This window comes from Dendrobates tinctorius, unplaced genomic scaffold (genome assembly GCF_039654945.1).
Source record: "Dendrobates tinctorius isolate UK_male_01 unplaced genomic scaffold, ASM3965494v1 ptg000107l, whole genome shotgun sequence".
Lineage (NCBI taxonomy): Eukaryota > Metazoa > Chordata > Amphibia > Anura > Dendrobatidae > Dendrobates > Dendrobates tinctorius.
The window spans coordinates 38,320,242-38,344,671 of NW_027361775.1; the positions used below are offsets into that span (position 1 = coordinate 38,320,242).

The 24,430-nt window shown below is 45.4% G+C and overlaps 1 protein-coding gene across 2 annotated transcripts in view; it reads right to left on the reverse strand.

The window, feature by feature from the left end:
* Nucleotides 1–5,670: 5,670 nt before the first annotated feature.
* The window catches only part of PCYT1A (phosphate cytidylyltransferase 1A, choline), a 48,461-nt gene continuing 29,701 nt past the window's right edge, over nucleotides 5,671–24,430 (reverse strand). For both annotated transcript variants that reach the window (XM_073589372.1, XM_073589373.1), the window contains exons 3-9: nucleotides 18,722–18,821; nucleotides 17,589–17,705; nucleotides 15,596–15,747; nucleotides 8,143–8,221; nucleotides 7,755–7,897; nucleotides 7,478–7,666; nucleotides 5,671–6,561 (exon numbers count right to left, since the gene is read on the reverse strand). In XM_073589372.1, coding sequence (XP_073445473.1) covers nucleotides 6,355–6,561; nucleotides 7,478–7,666; nucleotides 7,755–7,897; nucleotides 8,143–8,221; nucleotides 15,596–15,747; nucleotides 17,589–17,705; nucleotides 18,722–18,821 — 987 coding nt within the window. In that variant the 3' untranslated portion in view covers nucleotides 5,671–6,354. The remainder of the gene's footprint in view (nucleotides 6,562–7,477; nucleotides 7,667–7,754; nucleotides 7,898–8,142; nucleotides 8,222–15,595; nucleotides 15,748–17,588; nucleotides 17,706–18,721; nucleotides 18,822–24,430) is intronic.

The window sequence follows — 24,430 nt, forward strand, 5'->3', positions numbered from 1 at the left end:
ACACAGGAGGTGCAGGTAGGCGGAGCCGCAGGAGTGCGGAGTAGGCTGGGCTCCAAGGGAGCCGGGCAGGCAGAGCGGCTAGGGAGCCGAGCAGGCAGAGCGGCTAGGGAGCCGTGCAGGCAGAGCGGCTAGAGAGCCGTGCAGGCAGAGCGGCTAGAGAGCCGTGCAGGCAGAGCGGCTAGAGAGCCGTGCAGGCAGAGCGGCTAGAGAGCCGTGCAGGCAGAGCGGCTAGAGAGCCGTGCAGGCAGAGCGGCTAGAGAGCCGTGCAGGCAGAGCGGCTAGAGAGCCGTGCAGGCAGAGCGGCTAGAGAGCCGTGCAGCTGCACAGATAAAGCTGCGAGGGTGCAGATGCACAGATAGAGCTGCGAGGGTGCAGATTCACAGATAAAGCTGCAAGGACACAAGGAAAGACACGGCAGAGAAGGAACCACAAACAAGGAGACTGACAGACAGACAGAGGTAAGACTGAGTTCAGACAGAGACACAGGGACAAAGACACAAGGACCAGGATATTCTGCCTCCTGGCAGGCGGACAGAGTACAGACAAGGTACTGGGAACAAGACTCAAGGGCCAGGATATTCTGCCTCCTGGCAGGCGGACAAGGTACAAAGCGAGACAAAGAGTATTCCAACAGAGAAGGAGATACACAGAACAGGGCCTGGCTTCCTCAGCAGCAAGATACTAACTGAGTATAGACATTGCACAAGCCATGATTTAGTGGGAGTGGCGAAACTAAATAGTCAAGGGCTCCAGGTGATTGGTAAGGGACATATTACACAGGTGCACCCTGACTGCATAAGAACCAGAGAGTTCAGGCACCGCCCCCCTATACACACAGTCTGGAAACATGAGCAGAGGCACAGAGCTGGCAACAGACAGAATTCACAGCATGGCTTGAAGCAGAAAGTAAGTTGGTGTGCGGGGGATGGGAGGCCATGCAGTGATGCCAGCAGGGTTGTTACACTAAGATAGTTCTGTCTCTTAGAAGCTGGGTGTTGCAGTGTTATATTGACCTTCCTACAATCAAAAAATCATCCAGATATGGAATGGCCAGTGTCTCTTTCTCACAAAAATGAGCTGTCATCTCTGCCACAATATTAGTAGACACTCTTGGCGCCATAGAGAGACCGAAGGGTAAGGCCTTGACCTGAAAACGTCTTATGCTCCTTCCCCATGGGTAAGGCCACCCTTAGAAATTTGTGATGATCTGCATGAATAGGTACATGGTACTATGCATCCTTCAGATCCAATACTACCATGAAGCAGTCTGGGAATAGGAGCTTTATGGCCGTTCTTATTGACACCATCTTGAAAGGACAGTAATCTAAAAATCTGTTTAGCCCCTTTAAATTGATAATGGTCCTGAAGGTTCTGTCCATTTTTTTTTTTAAATCAATGAAAGAGGGGAATAGAACTCCCTGCCTTCTTCTTTGGTTACCCCTGCAAGGACTTTCTTCTGGATTAGATTCAGAACTTCCATTTCCAATGCCAACTGTTCTTTGCGTGATCTCCTGGCAAATGTAATTATTAGAGATTCTTGAGGGATCGAATGAAATTCCAGCTTCAGGCCATCCTTCATTGTGTCTAGTATCCTACCGCTGGATGTAATTCTCTTCCAGGCAGGGAAAAAGGAGAGCCTTCCTCCCACCTGGATGAAGGTGTCACTGGGAATTTTTCTTCCCATTCGAGGAGGGACCCACGAACATAAATCTGGAATTTTTCTTTTTTTTTTCCTATTAATTTCCCTGAATTTTGGGAGGCTTCCTTTTGATATATTTCTTCACCAAATGGACCTACTCTTGTAACCTGGCATGGGAAAACTGTTGAATCCCTTTCTTTTTATCCCCAGCTTTTTCTAGGATGTCATCTAATGCTTGGCCAAACAGAAATTCTCCTTCACATGGAATGGAGCATAACTTAGTTTCTGATTGCACATCCCCTGGTCAGCATTTTAACCATAATGCTCTCATAGCCACGTTAGAGAGAGCTGCAGATCTTGCAGCTAGCCTCATCAAGTCCACTGAGGAGTTTGCTAGAAAGGCTGCTATCCCATGTACTAAGGGCAGATTAGCCAGGATTTTTTTCCCTAGGAACGTTATCCTTAAAGTTGTTCTTTCAGCAGCCAGACCATTATGGATTTTGCAGCATAATCCCTGCTATGACAGGTCTGAGAGCACCTGCTGATGCTCCCCAATTACTTCTCAGATAGAAAGGCAGACAGCTATCTAAATTGTCCCCAAGAATACCCAGGTCTTCGAAGGGTAAGGTAGATTTTTTTCTATGACTTTGCTACTGCGATATCTATTTTCAGGCTGTGATCCCAAAATGAAGCAGCCTTCTCCTCAAATGGATACTTCCTTTTCAAGGATGATGGCAATGATGCTTTCCTATTTGGTTTCTTACACTGCTCCCTATTGAATTTTGGGACTTTCTTGTTAACAGGGAATGTATGTTTTCTCTTTCGTTCCAGGCCTCCCAACAGAATGACCTCAATTGATTTAGGGGTTTTAGGACCCATAAGCCCCATGGTGGTTCTTATTGGTTCTATTAACCTGCTTGTGTCACTCACAGGAAACAATGGCCTATCCCCGACATCCAAGGCTGTGGAGTCGGGTTCCATTTTGGTGGAATCCATATAAAATGGACCTACTCCAACTGCTAAAATATATAAAAATATATAATAAATTGGGTACAGTAATTCACTGCAGTATGTGCTGTAGATTCTTTCATAAGAATTTGGGAAAGTTATGAAATGGCCTATAAATAGTTGAGGTGAATCCATGCTGCACTTTATGTGACCAGTGCTGTGGAGTCGGAGTCAGGAAAATTGAGGTGTCAGAGGTTTGGCTTGCCAACTCTACAGCCCTGCAGACATTGTCCTCAGATGATGACGAGGAGTAGGATCCCGAATCAGAATCGCCATCTATTTTAGTGGATTCGTCTGAATCGGACAATAATTGTTTAGGCCTCTTTTTTCCCTTATTTGTGCCTTCCTGCTTTAATGGACGACTTTAGATTCATTGCAAAATCAGGGTCCTCCTTACAGATCATTTTCTGGATGCATGATACACACAGGCTTTTATGCCAGTCGGTCAGTAACGGAGACATACACATTCTCTATTTTTATGCTTTTTATCAGTTTTCCTAGGTCTTTCCTTTTTGGACAAATAACAAAAAAGCAAAGGGGGGGGTTCCCATTAGCAAGGCGAACTTTCTCGAAGATCGATGATCACCAGTTGTTACTCAAGGCTACTGGATCTGGTCACACAACTGTTCCTTCCTGGAGTCTCTGAACCTCTGGCTGGTCTTACTGCCTCTTTTACTTGTGCGACTGCCACTGCTGCGTTCTCATCTTTGGTGATGATGCAGCATCTGATGTTGTTGCTGCTGCAGATCCTTTCATCGCTAAAGAAGAGCTGGAGCATTATTACTCTTGCCACAGCCTGCACTCCTTTTTAAATGCAATGCCCGCAGCGCTTTCTTGCCGCCAATGGAACCCATGGAAGCGATATCACTTCTTGTATATGTCACCTGCCCCACACGTCACCAGGGCACACCCATGCCAAGCCACTCAAATTGACTTGGCGCACTTGTCATCAGGGTGTGCCATCTTGTGGAGAACTGTTAGCATGCGCCGAGTCATTGCCAATTTACTTGGGACGCTTGTCATCAAGGAGCGCCATGTGTATGTGCTGAGCGGACTTCCTCGATTCACTTGGTGAGCTCTACAACAGAGAACACCATCTTGTAGCGTGGAATGCATATCTGCAAACTCAAGCAGGCGTGGAAGCTGAAGATTACGCTGGACCCTCCGCTGCTCACGCTCACCTACCACACCAGCAATGAAGCCCTGTGGTGACGCTTCTAAACCCAACACACCGGTGCTACTGTCAGGTAAGCTGCTCTTCCAGGCACCAGGTCAGGCCTGGGACATTTTTTCCAGCAGCACCTTCATCCTGAGGTCTCCAATCGAGGACAGGAAATCGAACTGCTGCGGAGGAGAGGTGCCGCCCTTTTATTTTAGTGGGTTTCCTGTCCTGGCTGGGCAGATTTTCTCAGGTGGTGCTGTCATGGGTGAATGTAAAATACAGGCAGATACTTATCCATTCTGCAATACTATCATGGATGAGCCAGATTGGCTCCAAATTTATTCTGCAGCAGGAGACTGACATCAAGCCAGCATTTGTCTCCTGGCCTAACCTCCTGCATGAGTTATTGTGGGGAGGGGCAGCACAGCTGAGTTTAGCTGTGTTACATTGCAAAGCATTCTATCTGATTTCCTTCAGCAGCCGACACATCCTTTTTCTTTCCCATTTTGGCAAAAAATGTAGGCTGCTTAATAATGTGGAACAGCCTTCTTAAGTAGTCTTGCTTTTATTTGGACACACCTGCCAAACTAATTTGCACAGGTATCTGCAATTGCTTTCCGTGATATAAAGAGCCCTGACACACATCACCATCAATGAGTTTAAATGACAAACAAAAAAACTCTTTTTGCATAATAATTTGGAACACAGTTTAAACAAAAAATCTATGCAGGCAGCAACACTCAAAGGAAAAAAACACACTCCACAATAACTTAGATCAGGTTTCTCACAATGTGAGATGTAGTAATCCAGCTCTTGTCTCCTGGCCTAACCTTCTGCATGAGTTAGTGTGGGGAGGGGCAGCACAGCTGAGTTTAGCTGTGTTACATTGCAAAGCATTCTATCAGCTTTCTTAACATGGTCACCTCTGTTGTACCTCCCCAACACTACCTGGGAAGATGAAAGCTCAAAGTGTCAGTATCACACTTATGTCTGTTGTGCCCAACTTGTAATTGCTCTGCAATAAAATTAGAGCATTCTGCCATTATATCTCACACAAGAGTAATCCAGAACAGAGAGGTTACAGGACAATGAGAGATAACAGCCTGCTCCCAAGGCATAGCAGTTACATATTGCTCTAGTACATCTGTCAAAGTAATTAAAAACTATCCTCAGTGTAAAAAAAGGAACAAGGAGTCCTGGAAGTGATGATATGGACCCAAAGAGGCTTCAGCTCAACATGAAGTCTGTCTGGGACTACTTGAAGAGACAGGAGGATATCCAAAAACCTACATCCACAAATTTGTGGTTAGTTCTCCAAGATGTTTGAAACAAGCTCCATGTTGAGCTCCTTCAAAAACTGTATTCAAGTGTGCCAAATATTGATTTGATTTAGAGCTTTCTCTTTTGTGTATTCATCTTTAAATTTTGCCAATTGATAAAAATAAACGTAAAATTTCTATTTTTGAAAGAATTCTTTAGCAGCATTTTTTTCTCACCTGCTTAAAATCTTTGTCCACTACTGTAAAACCAATGAAAATTATTTTTAAAAGGGCTTAAAGCAGTTAAAAATAATGAAAGAAATTATACTAATCCACACTGATCTTTCCGTGTGTGTCCTGTCCGGTTATTATCAAGTCCCTGCTGGCATGCTTTTCCTGCTCCTGTCCTTGAAACGCCAGAATGGCAGCTCAGTGAATCACTGGGTGAGATGGGTCACTGCTGTGGCCAGTTATTGGCTGAGCGGGCACTTGTGCCCATAGCCAAAGTGTTAAGGACTGAACCAGGAAGTGGAGACCAACATGAACAAGAGCTTCTTTTGTTCATTGTCAGAGTATGATGAATTCAGACTATGAATACCGAATACTGTTGTTTTTAGGTTTATTACTTTACAGACAGTCATTTGAAGAATGGCAAAATTTTTCAAATCTAACAAATGCAAAAAAAAAAAAAAAAAAAAAGATTTACGACAACAGGCACTTTTAATGAGAAATGGCTAAATTCCATGGGGTTAATGTTTAATACAATACATTTCACTGGTCACCACCCCCACAGATCAGTAAGCTGTACTTAATACCTCCGATATCGTGACACACACAAACACATACTCTCAGTGTCACTTGTGTCCAGCTCTTTTTCCTCCAGGATAATAATTTACTGTGCTGTCAAATGGGAGCTCACAGCTGGAGGGATTTCAAGTACTAAAAGGCTACAATAAGATGCAACAGTCCATGCGATAAAACCTCCTGGTAAAATAGAAATTAAATCGACAAAAAAAGAAATATATTTTGGACACTTCGTTCATTAAAAAGAGATTGGCTTCATTTAAAAAATACAACAAAATAACATGGTGATTTATAGGAAAAAAGCTTGTGTCCTATCCACTACCACAAACACTGGCTCTCAGGAACCGTTCTGCACAAAACCCCAGAATTCGGGGCTGAGCGTACTCTCCTCTCTATGTGGCTACTTTCCTGGAGGTCATAGGACATGGAGTCTGCTGAGAAGGATTGAAAATAAGAAAAGAAAAAGAAAAAGTGAGAAATCCTTAGTCCTCCTCGTCCTCACTTATGTCATAGGCAGCAGCAGTGGATCGAGAACGCCGGCCTGGTGATGCTGGCGGAGAGGTTTTGGTAGAGAAGGGCCATCGGAATGATGGAGATGGAGAACGCTCCCGGGATGGGCTGCTGCTGGGGCTCTGTCTTGGACTAATTGCTTGAAGCATTCTTCCTTTGCCCTCCTTCAACATGTGTTTCTAAAATAAATAGGGTAGACCATAACTTATATATTTGGGCCATTAGTAACACAAGGATCTCTTCCAACACTTTGTCATGGCTGCCAAGCAGACAGATATGGCGACTAGCAGCCAAGAGGTAGCTGGTTATTTATATTGATAATTATGTTAATACAGTAAAATGAAAAGTGAATGTGTCTGGGGAAACATATCTTCAAGACTGAAGAGTCCTTTACAGCAGTGTTCCCCAACTCCAGTCCTCAAGAGACACCAACAGGTCAGGTTTTAAGGATTTCCTTAGTATCGCCCAGGAGGTGGAATTATTGCCTGTGCAGGTGAGCAATTTTAAGGGGGAAATCCTGAAAACATGCCCTGTTGGTGGCTCTTGAGGACTGGAGTTGGGGAACACTGTTTACAGCATCATGAATGCTTGGTGATATGACTGGTGACTTGAGTGCACTTCAGGTCCCCTGCTTTTCTAAAGTTATTACATTACTTCTCACTAAATGGGCTCTAGAGGAGTGGCAAGCAACTAGTGGCTCTGGAGGGCTCTACCCGCGGCATCTGGATTGCCTCTTTCAAGCTTCGCACACGCGTGTAATTATCCTCTCCTATAAATAGCAGGAATTATTTCTATAAGCGAGTACACTGCCTCCTTTTGTTTCACGTACTATAATATAGAGGATCCTTGTACAGCCAGCTAGGGATGTGAACGTGTGACCATCGGAAGGACTCAACAGTCACATGTGAAACTCGAAGAATGTGGTAAGCTCACCAGAAAGCCATGGAAGGACATAAATGGGCCCCACTGGGTATTCATACAATATTATCCGCAGTTACTGTATGTGCAGTGAAATATATTAGCGCTACATAAACAATTTCCAGTCATTCATTTGCACAAAATATATTTTTGGCTGATAAGTGAGGGATAGCTTACCAAGGCTCCTTCTGGGCCAAACATCTCTAAGAAATTTCCAATGAATTCTCTTGACTTTTCTTCCCATTTCTGTATTAGATCAATACTCTTCTCTTCTACTTTTTGTACAAACTCCTTTGACTTTTCCTCCACATCTTTTACCTTCTTTTTTACTTTATCAACTCGTTCCTGTAAGTTGTATTTCTTCTCCTAAACACAGAGCACATAACTATATTCAAGCCGAGAAATTACAACTAATAAAAATAGTTTTCTGTACAAGATAAATGGCAATCCTCACATTGATAAAGCTGACATTCAGCTCTTTGGCCGTGTATCCACGCTGCAAATTACGACGAGCGTAGACATCATAATCACGCACGATCCTAGTGATGATGTCAGATGTAGATATTCCTTCTGTCCGCTGAGTTGGTGCAAACATTCCTGTAAACAAAAAAAAATATTTCAGATTACACGTCTCAAACATTTATGGCATATGAAGATAACGGGGGTGTGTGTGTGTATGTCTCATGAACCTTCGGTTCCAAGAAGAACAGATTGCGCAAATATAAATGACATCCAAGTAAAATAATATTCAGGCTATAAAAAGTAGACTTTCATTGTTCCATAAAAATAAATTCCTAATATTTAACTCACTGATACATAACATCATAGATGTGTACACGGACCTGCATCTTTTATGTGTTTGTAGACATCATCGCTTCCTGCAGAGGAATAAGGAATATCGTCATGGGCTACAAAGTCAATCTACAGACAAGAAGAAGAAGAAAAATTTACTACAACTTTATAAGGACTTATTATAGCAAGTATATAAATTTCAGGGCCTGGTTGGGAAACGCATTAGATCATTTGTCTAAATAAAAAAAAAAAAAAAAAAAAAAAAAAAAAGAAAAGAAAAAAATAAAAGGTTATTGTTCTTCAGCCTCACAAGCACAGGATCATGAGACAAGAACAACATTTTTGAAGCAGGTTTTGGTTACTTCACCATTTCTGTTTCAAATACAGAATATTTATTAAATTCTAAATCTTTCAGAACCTATCAACTAGACAGGTGAAAAAGTTAGATTGTAGGATTCCTAGAGGTCAGATCCTTGCCAGTCACTAGAACATAAAGGCCCCGTCACACTAAGCGATCTCGGTAGCGAGATCGCTGCAGAGTCACAACTTTTGTGACGTAACAGCGATCTCACCAGCGAGATCGCTGTGTTTGTGACAGCGATCAGCGAGCGGCCCCCCTGCCGGTATCGCTGGAAGAAACCTCTGGACATTTCTTTGGTCGCTGGTCTCCCGCTGGCCAGCACGCATCGCTGTGTGTGACAGGCGGGAGACCAGAGATCAGGTGTAAAAAATAATAAAAAAAATAAAAAAAGGAGATTTTTGTGTACTCACCGTAAAATCTCTTTCTCTTAGCCTCTAATTGGGGGACATAGAACCATGGGTGTTATGCTGCTGTCCACTAGGAGGCGACACTATGCATAATCTGAAAAAGATTAACTTTGGCTCCTCCTCTGCAGTATACACCCCTGGACGGCGTCAGCCTTCTCCAGTTTTGTGCCAAAGCATTAGGAGGAACGTAACCAAATAACATAACCATGCCTGTAAGAAGGCTACTATGTACGAGCTCAAAGAACAATATGAGAACTCATCCGTAAACAACGGCCCATAAGGGCAACAGGGTGGGAGCTGTGTCCCCCAATTAGCGGCTAAGAGAAAGAGATTTTACGGTGAGTACACAAAAATCTCCTTTACTCTGTCGCCTCATTGGGGGACACAGAACCATGGGACGTCCCAAAGCAGTCCCTGGGTGGGAAGCAATGGACGAATATTGTGCTAGCAGGTCCCTAAGTTAGGGGCACTGCCACCTGCAGAACCAATCTACCCAGGCTCGCATCCGCTGAGGACTGGGTATGAACACTGTAGTGTTTCGTAAACGTGTGTAGGCTAGTCCAAGTGGCCGCCTTACACACTTGTTGTGCCGAAGCCTGATGCCGAATGGCCCAGGAGGCCCTTACTGCCCGTGTAGAGTGTGCCGTGATACCGGCCGGAATAGGGGAACTGTTAAGTCGGTAGGCCTCATGTATGGTGGACTTGATCCACCTGGCAAGGGTAGCCTTGGAAGCCGGCAGTCCCTTGCGACTACCTTCCGGAAGAATGAAGAGGGAATCAGACTTCCGGAAAGGTGCAGTCCTGGACACGTAAATCCGCAATGCTCTGACGAGGTCAAGCGTATGCAGAGCCTTCTCCACTCTATGAACCGGAACCGGGCAAAGGGATGGCAGTGAAATCTCATTGAGGTGAAAGTTGGACACAACCTTCGGAAGGAAGGATGGTACCATGCGGAGAACCACCTTGTCCTGGTGAAAGGCTAGGAAAGGCCGTCTGCAGGAAAGTGCTGACAATTCCGACACTCTGCGTAACGAGGTGATCGCCACTAGAAAAACCACTTTCTGAGACAGAATGAGGAGTGGAACTCCTCTAAGAGGTTCGAAGGGTGGAGCTTGCAATGTTGTCAGGAACAGATTGAGGTCCCACGTATCCAGCGGACGTTTGTAGGGAGGAACCAATCGGGAAACTCCCTGGATGAAAGTCCTTACTTGCGGTTTAATAGCAATGCGCTTTTGAAAAAGGACTGAAAGCGCCGACACCTGACTCTTAAGCGAACTTAAGGATAGCTTGGCGTCTAGGCCCGATTGAAGAAAACCTAGTACCTTCGGGAGGGAATAAGGGAGTGGGACTTGTCCATGAGATTCGCACCAAGAAAAGAAAGCTCTCCAGGTACGATAATAGAGCTTGGCGGAGGCAGGCTTCCTTGCCCTGATCATAGTTGCAATGACTGCCGGTGAAAAACATGCCTGGGTTAGAATCCAGGTTTCAAGGGCCATGCCGTCAAATTGAGAGCCCCTGAATTCTGGTGGAAGAACGGACCTTGAGACAGAAGGTCGTGACGGTCGGGTAGACGCCAGGGGGCGTCTGCTGTAAGTTGGACGAGGTCGGCGTACCATGTACGTCTGGCGCGATGAGGATGGTCGGAACTCCCTCTTGCTTGATCTTCCTCACGACGCTGGAGATTAGGGGGGAGGGGTGGAAAAATGTACAGGAGTCGGAACTGGGACCAGTCCTGGACCAGGGCATCCACTCCGAGCGACCGCGGGTCGTGTGTCCTGGCCATGAAATTGGGGACCTTGGTATTGAGATGGGATGCCATTAGGTCCACCTCCGGGGTTCCCCAGCGTTGACAGATCTGGTAAAAAATCTCGGGATGGAGAGACCACTCCCCCGAGTCCATTCCTTGCCTGCTGAGGAAGTCAGCTTCCCAGTTTTCTACACCCGGAATGTGGACCGCAGAAAGTACCGACCTCGTGTCTTCCGCCCAGCGGAGGATATGAGCCACTTCTCTCATCGCCTGGGCGCTGCGGGTCCCGCCTTGGTGGTTCACGTATGCCACAGCCGTGGCATTGTCCGATGTATCCGTATGTGCGAGGCTGCAAGCAAGTGATGAAAGGCTCTCAGTGCCAAGAGGATGGCCCTGATTTCCAGAACATTGATGGGCAATGTCACTTCCCTCGGTGATCACTTGCCCTGTGCCCTGTGATGTAGGTGCACCGCCCCCCAGCCTGTCAGGCTTGCATCGGTAGTCAGTATCTTCCATTGTCCTGAGAGAAAGGGCTTCCCTCGTGTAAGTGAGGTTGGTTTGAGCCACCAATGCAGGGACCTCCTGGTTGATGACGTCAACCTGAACTCCCTGTCGAGGGAGAAGGGGTTCCTGTCCAAAGATCTGAGTATGGCTAGTTGAAGGACCCTGAGGTGAAACTGGGCAAATGGCACTGCCTCTATTGCTGCTGCCATCCGGCCGAGGACTCTCATGGCAAACCGGAGAGATCGAGGAGGACTGCGAAGGAGTGTACGAACTCCCAGACGGATGGCCAGTGTCTTGTCCTTGGGAAGGAGCACCAGGCCCCTGGAGGTGTCGAATACCATTCCCAGGAATGTTAGAGTCCGAGTTGGGATAGTCGACGATTTCTGTAGGTTGACTAGCCATCCCAGGCGACTCAGAGTGTCTAGTGTGATTGAGACACTGACCTCGCAGTCTTTGAAAGTGGGACACTTGATGAGGAGGTCGTCCAGGTACGGGACGACTAGAATGCCTCGAGTGCAGAACGTCCATGGTGGCCGCCATAACTTTGGTGAACGTTCTTGGAGCCGTGGCGAGTCCGAACGGAAGGGCGACAAACTGGTAGTGGTTTTGGTTGACCGCGAACCTGAGAAACCTTTGGTGGGCGGGAGCAATTGGTACGTGCAGATACGCATCCTGTATGTCTATGGAGGCGAGGTATTCTCCCTGCTCCATGGATGCAATGATGGACCGGAGGGACTCCATGCGGAAATGACGGACCCGTACGTAATTGTTGAGCTGTTTTAGGTCCAGTATGGGTCGGACGCTGCCTCCTTTCTTGGGGACTACGAACAAATTTGAGTAGAACCCTCGGAATCTCTTGTTCGCTGGAACCGGCACCACAACTCCTGATTGAAGGAGAGAGGAAACCGCTTGGTGGAAAGCACGAGCCTTGTCTGGTGGTGTTGGAGGAATAGAAAGGAAGAACCGGTTCGGTAGAGCGGAAGTGAACTCTATCTTGTATCCGGAAGACACTATTTCCCTGACCCACCTGTCTTCTGTAATAGGCAGCCAGACTTGCTGGAAGAGTAAAAGTCGGCCGCCTACTGGTGGGGTGTCTTCCGGAGTTCGCGAGTCATGATGAAGCGAAGTTCTGAGGTTTTCCTCCCTTGGGTTTCGCTTGGCCTGCTTTCGACTGCCAAGACCTGTCCGGTCGCTGCTGCGTCCGTGGGTTGTCCCTGCGTGGAGAGCGGTTACGGTTTTGCGCTGGGCGCGAAACGGACCAGCCCGAGGAATTCCGAAAGGATCGGAATCGCGTCTGGTTTCTTCGTTTAAACGTGCGTTTCGGTTTTAGTTGAGGGAGAGAGGTACTCTTTCCCCCAGTGGCATTGGCTATCATGGTGTCCAACTTTTCGCCGAAAAGTCTTCCAGTAAAATACGGAAGTCGTGTGAGGGACTTCTTTGAGGCCGCATCCTCTTTCCATTCTCGCAGCCAGAGGATGCGTCGGATCGTGATGGCGTTTGATGCTATTCCCGCTACACCTCTTGCGGAATCCAGGGCTGCATGAATCATGTAGTCTGCTACCACTGCTATCTGGACCGCTTGGTCCGAGAGCTCAGGATTTGAAGCTTGAAGACCCTCCTGTAGTTTTTTGGCCCAAGCCAGGATGGCCTTGGCCGCCCAAACTGAAGCAAACGCAGGGCCCAGAGAGGCGCCTGCCGCTTCGAAAATAGAACGAGCCATGCTTTCTACTTGCCGGTCTGCTGCGTCCCAGAGGGTTGAGCTATCTGGCAGAGAGAGTAAAGTCTGCGCTGCTAGCCTAGAAACCGGAGGGTCCACTTCAGGTGGATCTGTCCATTGTTTGGTGTCTTTCTGTGGGAAGGGTACTTCGCTTCCAAATATTTGCGATTAGCAAATTTTTTCTCAGGCTGCGCAAACTGTTTGGTAAGTATTTTCTCAAACTCATGGTGATTAGGGAAGACCTTAGGTGGTTTCTGAACACTTTCGAAGCAAATCCTATGTTCTGGGACTTCCGGGGCCGACTCTGGAATCTTTAGCACCCGATGAATGGCAGAGATTATGTCCTCAACTAGCGCTGTATTGCTAGGGGGAGAAGGTACCACGGACCTCTCCGTTTCGTTATCTGAGTCGGAGTCACAGATGCCCTCCGAATCCTGTGCCTCGCTAAGGTGATCCCTGGAGGGCGACCTGGGGCAGGGGCCTTCTGTGGTGGGGGATCCCTGTGGTAAATTGCACTGTCTGTCTGTGACAGGGGACTGCCTAGGAGACCTGGAATGACGGTGTCTCTCCCTGGGGGGGGGGGACGACCTTGTGCTATAGGGCGACTCAGGTGATCGAGACCTGTGGGTCCGCTTACGTCTGTGAGAGTCGGAAGCAGCATGTTCCTGAGACAAGCTGTTCGTTTGCTGTGTAACGTCCATAGCCGGGGCCCGACTCTGCAGAGCTTGCAGCAATGTGGCAGTTAGGTTGTCTATGGACTGTGTCATAGACCGAGACATCTGAGTTGCCCATTCCGGCGTGGCCTCTGACACTGAAGCGTCAGTAAGGACTCCCTGGGGTTCCGACCCAGAGTTCTGGATGCAGTCCCGGCAGTGCGGATACGTGCTGCCACTAGGGAGCGTGGCTTTGCAGGCTGTGCAGAATGCATAGAAACATTCCTGCCTGGTTCTCTTCCTTGAGCCCGGCATAGTGCACAGAGGCTGGCTATAAGGGATCGTACAGGGGTGGCTACGCAGAGGGAACCCACAGAGAGCCTTATAGGAAGTATAGATTCACAGCTGAGTAATGAGAACCCAGCTGTGAGATTACCCCACCGGTGTGCCCCTAGGTCCAGCGCCGACAGATCCCAGTTCTGTGCCCCCTGAGACTGCTGTGATGCTCCTCTCCTGGATCTCATCCAAAAAAAAAATGGCCACCGGGACTCTGAGGAGAGGGAGGAGGGGGCGGAGAGCTGAAAAGGGCGCGCTGGGCTTGTAAAAAACGCGCCCTTTCTGCCTCAATCCGCCCCTTCTATGACACTCCAGCGTGTCATTTTAGTCATCCGGGGGGCGGGCCGGGGGGCGGGGAAAAGGCGGCGCAGTCTAAATTAGAGGCGCGGTAGTCCGGGGGGGGGGGCGGATTTGTACCAGACCCCCCCAGAATGGTCGACTGGATAGCGGTGGGGGTAGCAGGGGAAGCAGTTCTTGTGTGGGGGGCCCCTGGAGCGCTATGGAGCCGCTGCTGCTGCAGAGACAGGGACGCAGAAAAGCCCTGTCTCTGCTGTGCCATGCCAGTCCGCACCCTCCCGCGGCCCCAACAGGATCCCTCAGCTGGTCTGGGGTCCCTGGAAGCTGCGGAATGCTGCCTGTACTCCGACCCTACCTGAGGCGTCTCAACCTAATGCCTCCTGCGGGGGATTAGGGAGGGTGCGTCTGTCACCGTCAGGGGGTCTTCATCCTCGCCTCAACCTCAACTCAGACCCCAAAGGGGTTGGGGAAGGAGGGGGATCTCAACTTCGCATCAGTACCCAAGGGACTGGGGAAGGAGCGACATGGGGAACAGCAGTCTCCACTTCAACTGGGCACCCCTAAAAAGGGGGCCAAGGAAGGAGCCATGCCGGGAGTCTCGCTGGAGACCGACTTTTCTTCATCTGTATTTCCGGACGAAAAAAGGAAAAAAAACGGAAGAAAAAAGGTGTGCCTCCTTGCGACACTAAGCAAAAACTGGAGAAGGCTGACGCCGTCCAGGGGTGTATACTGCAGAGGAGGAGCCAAAGTTAATCTTTTTCAGATTATGCATAGTGTCGCCTCCTAGTGGACAGCAGCATAACACCCATGGTTCTGTGTCCCCCAATGAGGCGACAGAGTAATATAGTTATTCTCACATTCCGAAGTCCTGTTCAGCCATCCTGCCTCTCTCCACGCTCCGGTCCCAGTGAGCCTTTGCACGAATGACCGCGAGACTTTGTTATCCCTCGAGACCGTGACATCTCGTGGTCATTCTCGCAAAGGCTCACTGGGACCGGAGCGTGGAGAGAGGCAGGATGGCTGAACGGGACTTCGGAAGGTGAGAATAACTATATTTTTGATTTTGATTTTGTTTGGCCAGCGAGGCCGGGCGCTCGGCATCGCTGTGCTGATCGCTGGTGAAGCTGTCTGTGTGACAGCTCACCAGCGATCACATAGCGACTTACTAGCGATGCTGACACCTTGATATTGGTGTCGGGATCGCTGGTAAGTCGCTTAGTGTGACGGGGCCTTAAGACTTCAGTCCCTTGTCCACCAAGCTACACAATCAAGATAAGGAGGAATTTGAGTGAAGTGATGGTCAAATAAAGAGCACTACCGTTTCATTCACAGTCTATTCTACTCAATCAGTGGGAGCCCAGAGGTCAGATCTCCATTGAGCTAGCATTTAACACGTATGCTAATGAGAGGCGAGAAATGGTCCAAGCTGGACTAACCCTTTACTTTATGAGAACAAACTTGAGGCATGGAACCACTCTCACCCTGTGCTCTTCCAGGAATTCTGGCGTAAGTGTCCATGGTGCATTCCTCACCACCTCGTCCACGTAACGGCAATGCTGCACAGCATCATATCTCTCCGCTTCGTTCATGACTGTGAATCCCTTCAGGTTATGAGTCAGCTCATCACTACAGACTGTAAAACAGAAATGTATAGGAGCTCTACATTTTTTAAAGGCAGCTGATCACATGTAACTTAGTGAACCTGACTCGCTTTCCATTCCCATAAATATTTTTACATTAGACTTCATGCAGATGTTGCCCCCGGTCAGTCTGAGACACAGAAGTACATACACAGGGCCTTGTGCTGCCCAGAATCAAAACTAGTATGCGCCATCATACATTACAAATCTATTGGGGGCCATACTCTGGACTTCATCTTATTTTACTGAAGATTAATAGCTGGCCTGTAAGTGGTTCTTTACTTATTGATGGATGCTGCCTGCCATTGAGGACAATTTTTTTTCCCTAAATTAAATGCAGGCATTTTGAGATTAAAATAATAGGTTGTAATTGGGATCATTACAAGTTTAACACCATTTGCCTTCTATAGCCTCAGTGTTGCACTGAATATTGCTAGTGCACTTTTCACCAAATTTTTCATGTTGAACTGAACACAATGTAATTGAGGATGCAGAGCAGAATTAAACATTTTTTTTTAATTTCCCCTCTATGTTGCATAAATATTAGCAAGCCAAGCATTTGGCCACTAAGGAGTTAACTTATTTTTAAACGTCCAAGTGGTATCATTGTCTAACCACCCGCATGAATCAATGTGGACCGATGGGCAGTGCAACTGAGTTTAGTTGTGTCATATGAAAAAACATTTTATCACCTCTCCTGATTAGCGAGTGTCAGTAATCACACTTATGTCAAATGTACTAGAGCAATATGTAACTGCTATGCCATGGGAGCAGGCTGTTATCTCTCATTGCCCTGTAACCTTTCTGTTCTGGATTACTCCTGTGTGAGATATAATGGCAGAATGCTCTAATTTTATTGCAGACCAATTACAAGTTGGGCACAACAGACATAAGTGTTATACTGACACTTTGAGCTTTCATCTTCCCAGGTAGTGTTGGGTAGGTACAACAGAGGTGACCACGTTAAGAAAGCTGATCGAATGCTTTGCAATGTAACACAGCTAAACTCAGCTGTGCTGCCCCTCCCCACACTAACTCATGCAGAAGGTTAGGCCAGGAGACAAGAGCTGGATTACTACATCTCACATGGTGAGAAACCTGATCTAAGTTATTGTGGAGTGTGTTTTTTTCCTTTGAGTGTTGCTGCCTGCATGATTTTTTTTTTAATTTAAAGTAGAGGAGAGAGGTATAGATAAATAACTATAATATATATAACACCCTTTTTAAAAAAATTTAGAATAGGAAACTGCCAATACAGTAATTCTGTAAATATCATCAAAATAATCTCAATAATAATCTATACAGATGTAAGAAATTTCAGTCCAGTGACAGACTTCAGGTTTGGGAGAGAGGTACTCTGCTTAGTCGTTTACAGGAAATGTAAAACTTTTCCACCCCTTCAGGTTCATGATTAGGGCATAATTACTTTTGCAGTTCCTTAATATATTCTTTTGGCTCCAGGTTGAAATAACAAAATTGAAAAATCTGTGAAATTTATGCAAGAAAGGGGTTTGACACGGACTGACTGTCAGTAGAAGGCGACCTTGCCTCTGTCCAGAGCGCAGTGGATGTGGACAGCAGGATTTTTCCATGAGATTTCCAGCTGCACCGTGGTCTGAGTCACCACTATACCAATAAGCATCACCTTGAAAACTCAGATTCCAAAAAAAGCAGCATCTATGAGTAGGGCTTTGTACAGATCACATCAACTCGGCTTACTCAGCACAGAACCCAGACTGTTTCCAGAAATGTGGTTACAAATACTGGAAAGCTTCCTTAAGAAATGTACCTCCCTAACCAAACACCGGGCTGCGCTGTCAAAGTCTCCGCTTACCTCCTACAATCAGGTATGTGTTGGGGAAGAGATTCTTTGCTTGCATTAAAGCGCGGGCATGTCCAGAATGAAATAGGTCAAAGATACCATCGGCATACACTCGTACGGGTCTGCCAACTGCGGAAACACAGAGAAGATTCTGCTCACCCAAGTGTGACCACTTTCTTTAAACAGGACTTATAATGTAACTATTAGCTATGCATGCAGGACAAAGACAAAGAAAACGCCACCCGTCATTAAAATCTAGCAGATTTGGAAGGTCGACCTAGAATGCAACTCAGCACACAGATAAACTGCAGGTAGCTGCAGTGGAAAGCTTGTATCTACTACTATTGTTATTCTATTTATGGTGAACTACAATAATACCCATCAGAGGTTTTCTGAGATCTGGAATAACGCACCACACCAAGAAATGAAGACTGTTAGAAGGGTATTCCCATTTCTACGTTTACTGCAGGTTTTGCCATCTAATCTGAGATAAAGATGATGTAGAGACAGAAATCCTGATTTTAGCAATGCGTCACTTACTGGGCTGCTTGCTGTAGTTTGGATAAAAATCACTTTTACACTAGAGACTTGGTAAACCTGCTGCCATGGCGTCCATGTTCATGAGCTCTGTATAAGCACGCCCACACCTCTGATTGGCAGATTTTGCGTACACTGTGCATAGACAGAAAGCTGCCAATCAGTGCTGTGGGTGGGTAATACAGAGCGCAGCATTTAGAGAACTGGTAGATCTGCAGCAGAGAAAATCAGTTTTATCAAAACTGCAGCAAACATCCCAGTAAATACATTATTGGCAACAGGGTGCCCGATTCATCAAGGTGTTTTTTGCCAGAAAACCGGAGTAAAACATTTTCAAATGTAAGTGTATGCCTGAACACTTAAAACAAAGAACCCAACATTTCAGACCACTAGGACTTGTTTATGGTGGCATTCTGTCAGGAACCAGTAGAATCAACTGTCCATGAATAGACAGATACCTGTGAACAGGGCCTAGCTAAGCCCGCCCGTACTGCAGAGTGCAGCTTTGTCAGTTATGGAGACGGCTGCTCTTAGTTTGCATCTGTACATGCCGGTTTTCCGTTTGGAAGTGACGGTCAGTCTTTTGCCATTTGTGTTTAAACACTTACGTGGTGTTCCCATCTTGGCTTCTTCCATTGTTACTCTTTTGTATGCCTTACTATAGTCAATCTGTAACTGATCGGAGAAAGGTGCAGGTTCGCTCACACCCTGAAAATGTGAACAAAACACATCACTATAGTAGCCATAGTACCAACTGCTAGAACTGCAACGCATGTCACATAGTACAGTATGTATACCCCCGGATAGCATCGTTGGCACGTTATCGTCTGAATGTAAGAAAAGGTGCCTGGCAGCCACTCATCTCCCCCTGCGTCCACAGACAAGGGCGGTAAATTCATGTGGGCATCAGATATGGATTATGTTATGGCCAGCAATTGCAACTCTGTAGATTAAGACTGAAGGCAGCAAAACCACAAAGAAACAAATCTGGAAACAAGAAACACACGTGGAAAAAACCACAATGTGTGTTAAACCTTAGATTCCTCAAAGTACCCCCTTTTCAAAAGGACGACAGCTTTCGACTTCTTTGGCTTTTTCTCAAGCAGCTTCATCAGATAAGTCACCTGGAATAGGCTGGAGGTGTTTTTTAGATCATTGGCCTCTGTTGCAGCACACATGGAAGTCCCACGAATGCAAAGTAGATGGGACGGCATGTTTTTGCAGAATGCTGTAGTTTCCAGCCAGGTAATTGTGCCTAGAATTTGGAACAAATTACGAAAGGACTCACATCCCTATGCCATCACACCAGGCACCATACATGTAGAAACCATCCACTCACCTCAGATTTTGCCCCATCAAAGGACAGTACAGACACATTTCCACTGATCTTTAGTCCAGTCCTTGCCTTGATTGTACCAAACAAGTCTCTTCTTGTTTGCAGTTCTCCGTAGTGGTGTGTTGCAACAATTCGACCATAGAGGCAACAGTTAATGTTGAGATAAGTCTGTGCTTCATTTAGGAGTACCGATATCTGAGGTGCCATCAGTTACCGATTTCTGATGAACTTACCCTCCTTGACAGAGGTAATCCTTGGTCTTCCTTTGCCAGATTGGTCATCATGCGAACCAGTTTCAAAGCGATTTATATTTTTCATGACTGCACACGAGGATATCTTCAAGGTTCTAGCAATTTTCTGGACTGACTTACTTTCAGTTGTTAAAGTAATGATGAACGGTCATTTCTCTTTTCTTGGTGGAGTGTTTCTTGCCATATTCTGGCTTAGGAAAGCTGCGCAATGGGGTTCAGTACAGTATGGAACTGCGTACCACAGTTGACGGTCGCAAACACTTTCGGAAGGCCACAGTTTATATAAATGAACAGTGGATGGGGCACAGCTGTTCATCAGAAAACATTCCAGGTGACTACTTGGTGAATCTACTTGAGAGTATGCCAAAGGTGTGTAAAATTATCTTCAGAGGAAAAGTAAATGGGGACAGTACTTTGAGGAATCAGGTTTAGTATATTGTGGTTTGTTTTACACACATTTCTTTACTCCTTGTGTTCCTTTGTAGTTTTGTTGCCTTCAGTCTGAATCTAGAATGCGTACATTATGATAAGAACTATGAAAACCACTGCATGAAGAGGTGTGTCCAAACATTTGACTGGTACTGTGTATATATATAACAGAGAAACACATCAGAATAAGGATTAGCTGTCTCTTCACGGTTTCCAGGGAGAGGGATTGACCACACACAGGGTAATGCATGAAACTATTAAATAAGTATTTCCTTGGCCACACACACTGGATATGTGCTGTAATCGACCATATACATTCCGCATTCACCTCCTGTCTGGCAACTTGTCAGAGTAACCTCCAGATGGTCCCTTACTCTTATTATAGCTGATAAGGAAACCCCTTCCATATATCAATAGAGAGACAGGAGGAATATATACAGTTAGGTCCAGAAATATTTGGCCAGTGACACATGTTTTGGCATTTTTAGCTCTTTACCAAAACATATCCAAGATACAGTTACATAATCAATATGGGCGTATTGTGCAGACCCCCAGCTTTAATTTGAGGGTATTCACATCCTAATTGGAGTAAGGGTTTAGGAATTACAGCTTTTTAATATGTAGCTGCCATTTTTTTTTAAAAAAGGGACCAAAAGTAATTGTTCAATTCTCAAAATTTCTTTAATGGGCTGCATGGGCTATTCCCTAATCCATTATCAATTAATGAGGTAAGTGGTCTGGAGAGAATTCTAGGTGTGGAATTTGCATCTGGAAGCTGTTGCTGTGAACCCACACCATGCGGACAAAGGAGCTCTCAATGAAAGAGAGACAGATCATCGATAGGTTGAAAAAAGAAGAAATCGATCAGAAAGATAGCAGAAATGTTAGAAGTTGCTAAATCACCAGTTTGGTAGTCTGAAAAAAAAAAAAAAGAGCCCACTGGTGAGCTTGGCAACTCAAAAAAAGGCTTGGACGACCACGGAAGTCAACAGTGGTGGTTGATTGCAACATCCTTTCAACGGTGAAGAAAAACCCCTTCACAACATCCATCCAAATGAAGAACATCCTCCAGGAAGTAAGTGGTTCAGTATCTACATACAAATGAGAGCAAATACAGAGGGCTCGCCACAAGGTGCAAACTATTAATCACTATTAAATATAAGATTGACAAAAAAAAAATCTAAAGAAGCCAACCCAGTTCTGGAAAAGCATTCTTTGGACAGATGAAATTAAGATCATCCTGTACCAGAATGATGGGAAGAAGAAAGTATGGAGAAGGCTTGAAGTCGGCTCATGATTCAAAGCATACCACATCATCTGTAACACATGGCATGCATGGCTTTCAATGGCAACGGGTCATTAGTGTTTAGTGATGAATTGACTGCAGACAGAAGGTGCCGGATGAATTCGGAAGCATACAGGACGACACTTTCTGCTCAGCTTCAACCAAATGCAGCAAGGTTGATTGGACGGCACTTCACAGTACAGATGGGCGATGACCCAAAAAATACAGCGAAAGCAACACAGGAGTTTAAGGCAAACTGAAGTCAGCTGCAGTAAAAGCATGACAAAGGAGGAAACCCAGAGTTTGGCGACGTCCATGGCTTCCAGACTTCAGGCAGTCATTGCTGCAAAGGATTCTCTACAAAACATTAAAAATTAACATTTTATTTATGGTAAAGTTATTATGTCCAATTACTTTTCAGGACCTGAAAATAAAAGGCTTTGTAAAAAAAAAAAAAAAATGGTTGCAGTTTCTAAACATTTCACATGATATTTCTGTTCAATCCCTGTAGTTATACCTGAAAGTTTTCACTTCAATTGCACCTCAGTTGTAAAATGTAAAATCCAAAATAGTGTTACGCAGAGCCCAAATCACAAAGATTCGGTCACTGTACAAATATTTCTGGACATCTCTGTGTCACTTAATTGTGACATTCTATTTATTACCCTAACAAAAAAAAAATCAGAGCCATCATAAAACACAAAAATCATGATAGAATTATAAATATACAAAATGATCGCGAGCATGACACCCACTGTTTGGACACATAATATTGTAGCTCCTCCTCGTAAAATATGCCCTTTTCTACTTTTTAGACTGATCTATGAAAGTAAGACAGGAGATAGTCTGGGCCTTGTGACCACCACCAATGAAAAGAATACAGAATCCTTGCTGTTCACTATGGTAAAGTAAGATAAAGCAAAGTTAGAAATTAATCAGTGTCAGAAAGGAGGTCAGACCCCACATATCTTACTTATATGACAGGTCTCACCGACAACCCATAGGACATTAAACTGTATGCATAAAAAGAAAACACTATCATTTGGGGAGAAAAGGGATTTGCTGCCATCAGGTGGACAAAGTGAGAAATGCAGTCAGTTTTTAAAGTAGTAAAAAAACAAATGAAATAGTTGACAACTTATGGTTTATGCATAGCAAACAGGAAAAGAATAATGCACTTCTATTAGGGTTATTCCCATCTTCATAGATTGATGTTGTTGGATAGAGCTTGTAATATAAAGTATTTTTGCCACTTACTGTTAATTACAATTTGCAGCTGTTCTTGAGATATTCACTCTTTTCTTTCATTCACAACTCATTGCCTAGGAGACCGACCACCACTACTGTGCACTTGTGCGCACTAGATTAAACACCAACACTGCACTCCAGCAATCCAGACCAGCTCTAAGCTTGTATGACATCAGTGATGGTCGGTCACTGAGCAACGAGTTGTATGCAAAAGAAGAAAAACCTGTGAAATATCTCAAGAACGGATACAAATTTTAAGAAACAGTAAATTGCAAAAGTGCTAGTATTTACAAGAACTTGCTGACAGTATTCATCTGTGAAGATGGAATAACCCTTGAAAAGGGAGTCTGTCAACACAGAATGACTGGTCAACAAATTATAGGAGCACCCTTGGTGTGGCCAAATATTTAAGTGCCCCTTCCCACCTACTTGTTTTCCCTCTAGCTCCTGCCCCCTAATGTGATTATCAGCTCTGTCTTTATAGAGCCATAGAACGCCGGAGATACAGTCATGGCCAAAAGTATTGACACCCCTGCAATTCTGTCAGATAATACTCAGCTTCTTCCTGAAAATGAATGCAAACACAAATTCTTTGGTATTATTATCTTCATTTAATTTGTCTTAAATGAAAAAACACAAAAAGAATTGTCCTAAAGCCAAATTGGATATAATTCCACACCAAACATAACAAAGAGGGTGGACAAAAGTATTGGCACTGTTCGAAAAATCATGTGATGCTTCTCTAATTTGTGTAATTAACAGCACCTATAACTTACCTGTGGCACCTAACAGGTGTTGGCAATAACTAAATCACACTTGCAGCCAGTTGACATGGATTAAAGTTGACTCAACCTCTGTCCTGTGTCCTTGTGTGTACCACATTGAGCATGGAGAAAAGAAAGAAGACCAAAGAACTGTCTGAGGACTTGAGAAACCAAATTGTGAGGAAGCATGAGCAATCTCAAGGCTACAAGTCCATCTCCAAAGACCTGAATGTTCCTGTGTCTACCGTGCGCAGTGTCATCAAGAAGTTTAAAGCCCATGGCACTGTGGCTAACCTCTCTAGATGTGGCCGGAAAAGAAAAATTGACAAGAGATTTCAATGCAAGATTGTGCGGATGTTGGATAAAGAACCTCCACTAACATCCAAACAAGTTCAAGCTGCCCTGCAGTCCGAGGGTACAACGGTGTCAACCCGTACTATCCGTCGGCATCTGAATGAAAAGGGACTGTATGGTAGGAGACCCAGGAAGACTCCACTTCTTACCCCGAGACATAAAAAAGCCAGGCTGGAGTTTGCCAAAACTTACCTGAAAAAGCCTAAAACATTTTGGAAGAATGTTCTCTGGTCAGATGAGACAAAAGTAGAGCTTTTAGGGCAAAAGCATCAACATAGAGTTTACAGGAGAAAAAAGAGGCATTCAACGAAAAGTACACGGTCCCTACAGTCAAACATGGCGGAGGTTCCCTGATGTTTTGGGGTTGCTTTGCTGCCTCTGGCACTGGACTGCTTGACTGTCTGCTTGGCATTATGAAGTCAGAAGACTACCAACAAATTTTGCAGCATAATATAGGGCCCAGTGTGAGAAAGCTGGGTCTACCTCAGAGGTCATGGGTCTTCCAGCAGGACAATAACCCAAAACACACTTCAAAAAGCACTAGAAAATGGTTTGAGAGAAAGCACTGGAGACTTCTAAGGTGGCCAGCAATGAGTCCAGACCTGAATCCCATAGAACACCTGTGGAGAGATCTAAAAATGGCAGTTTGG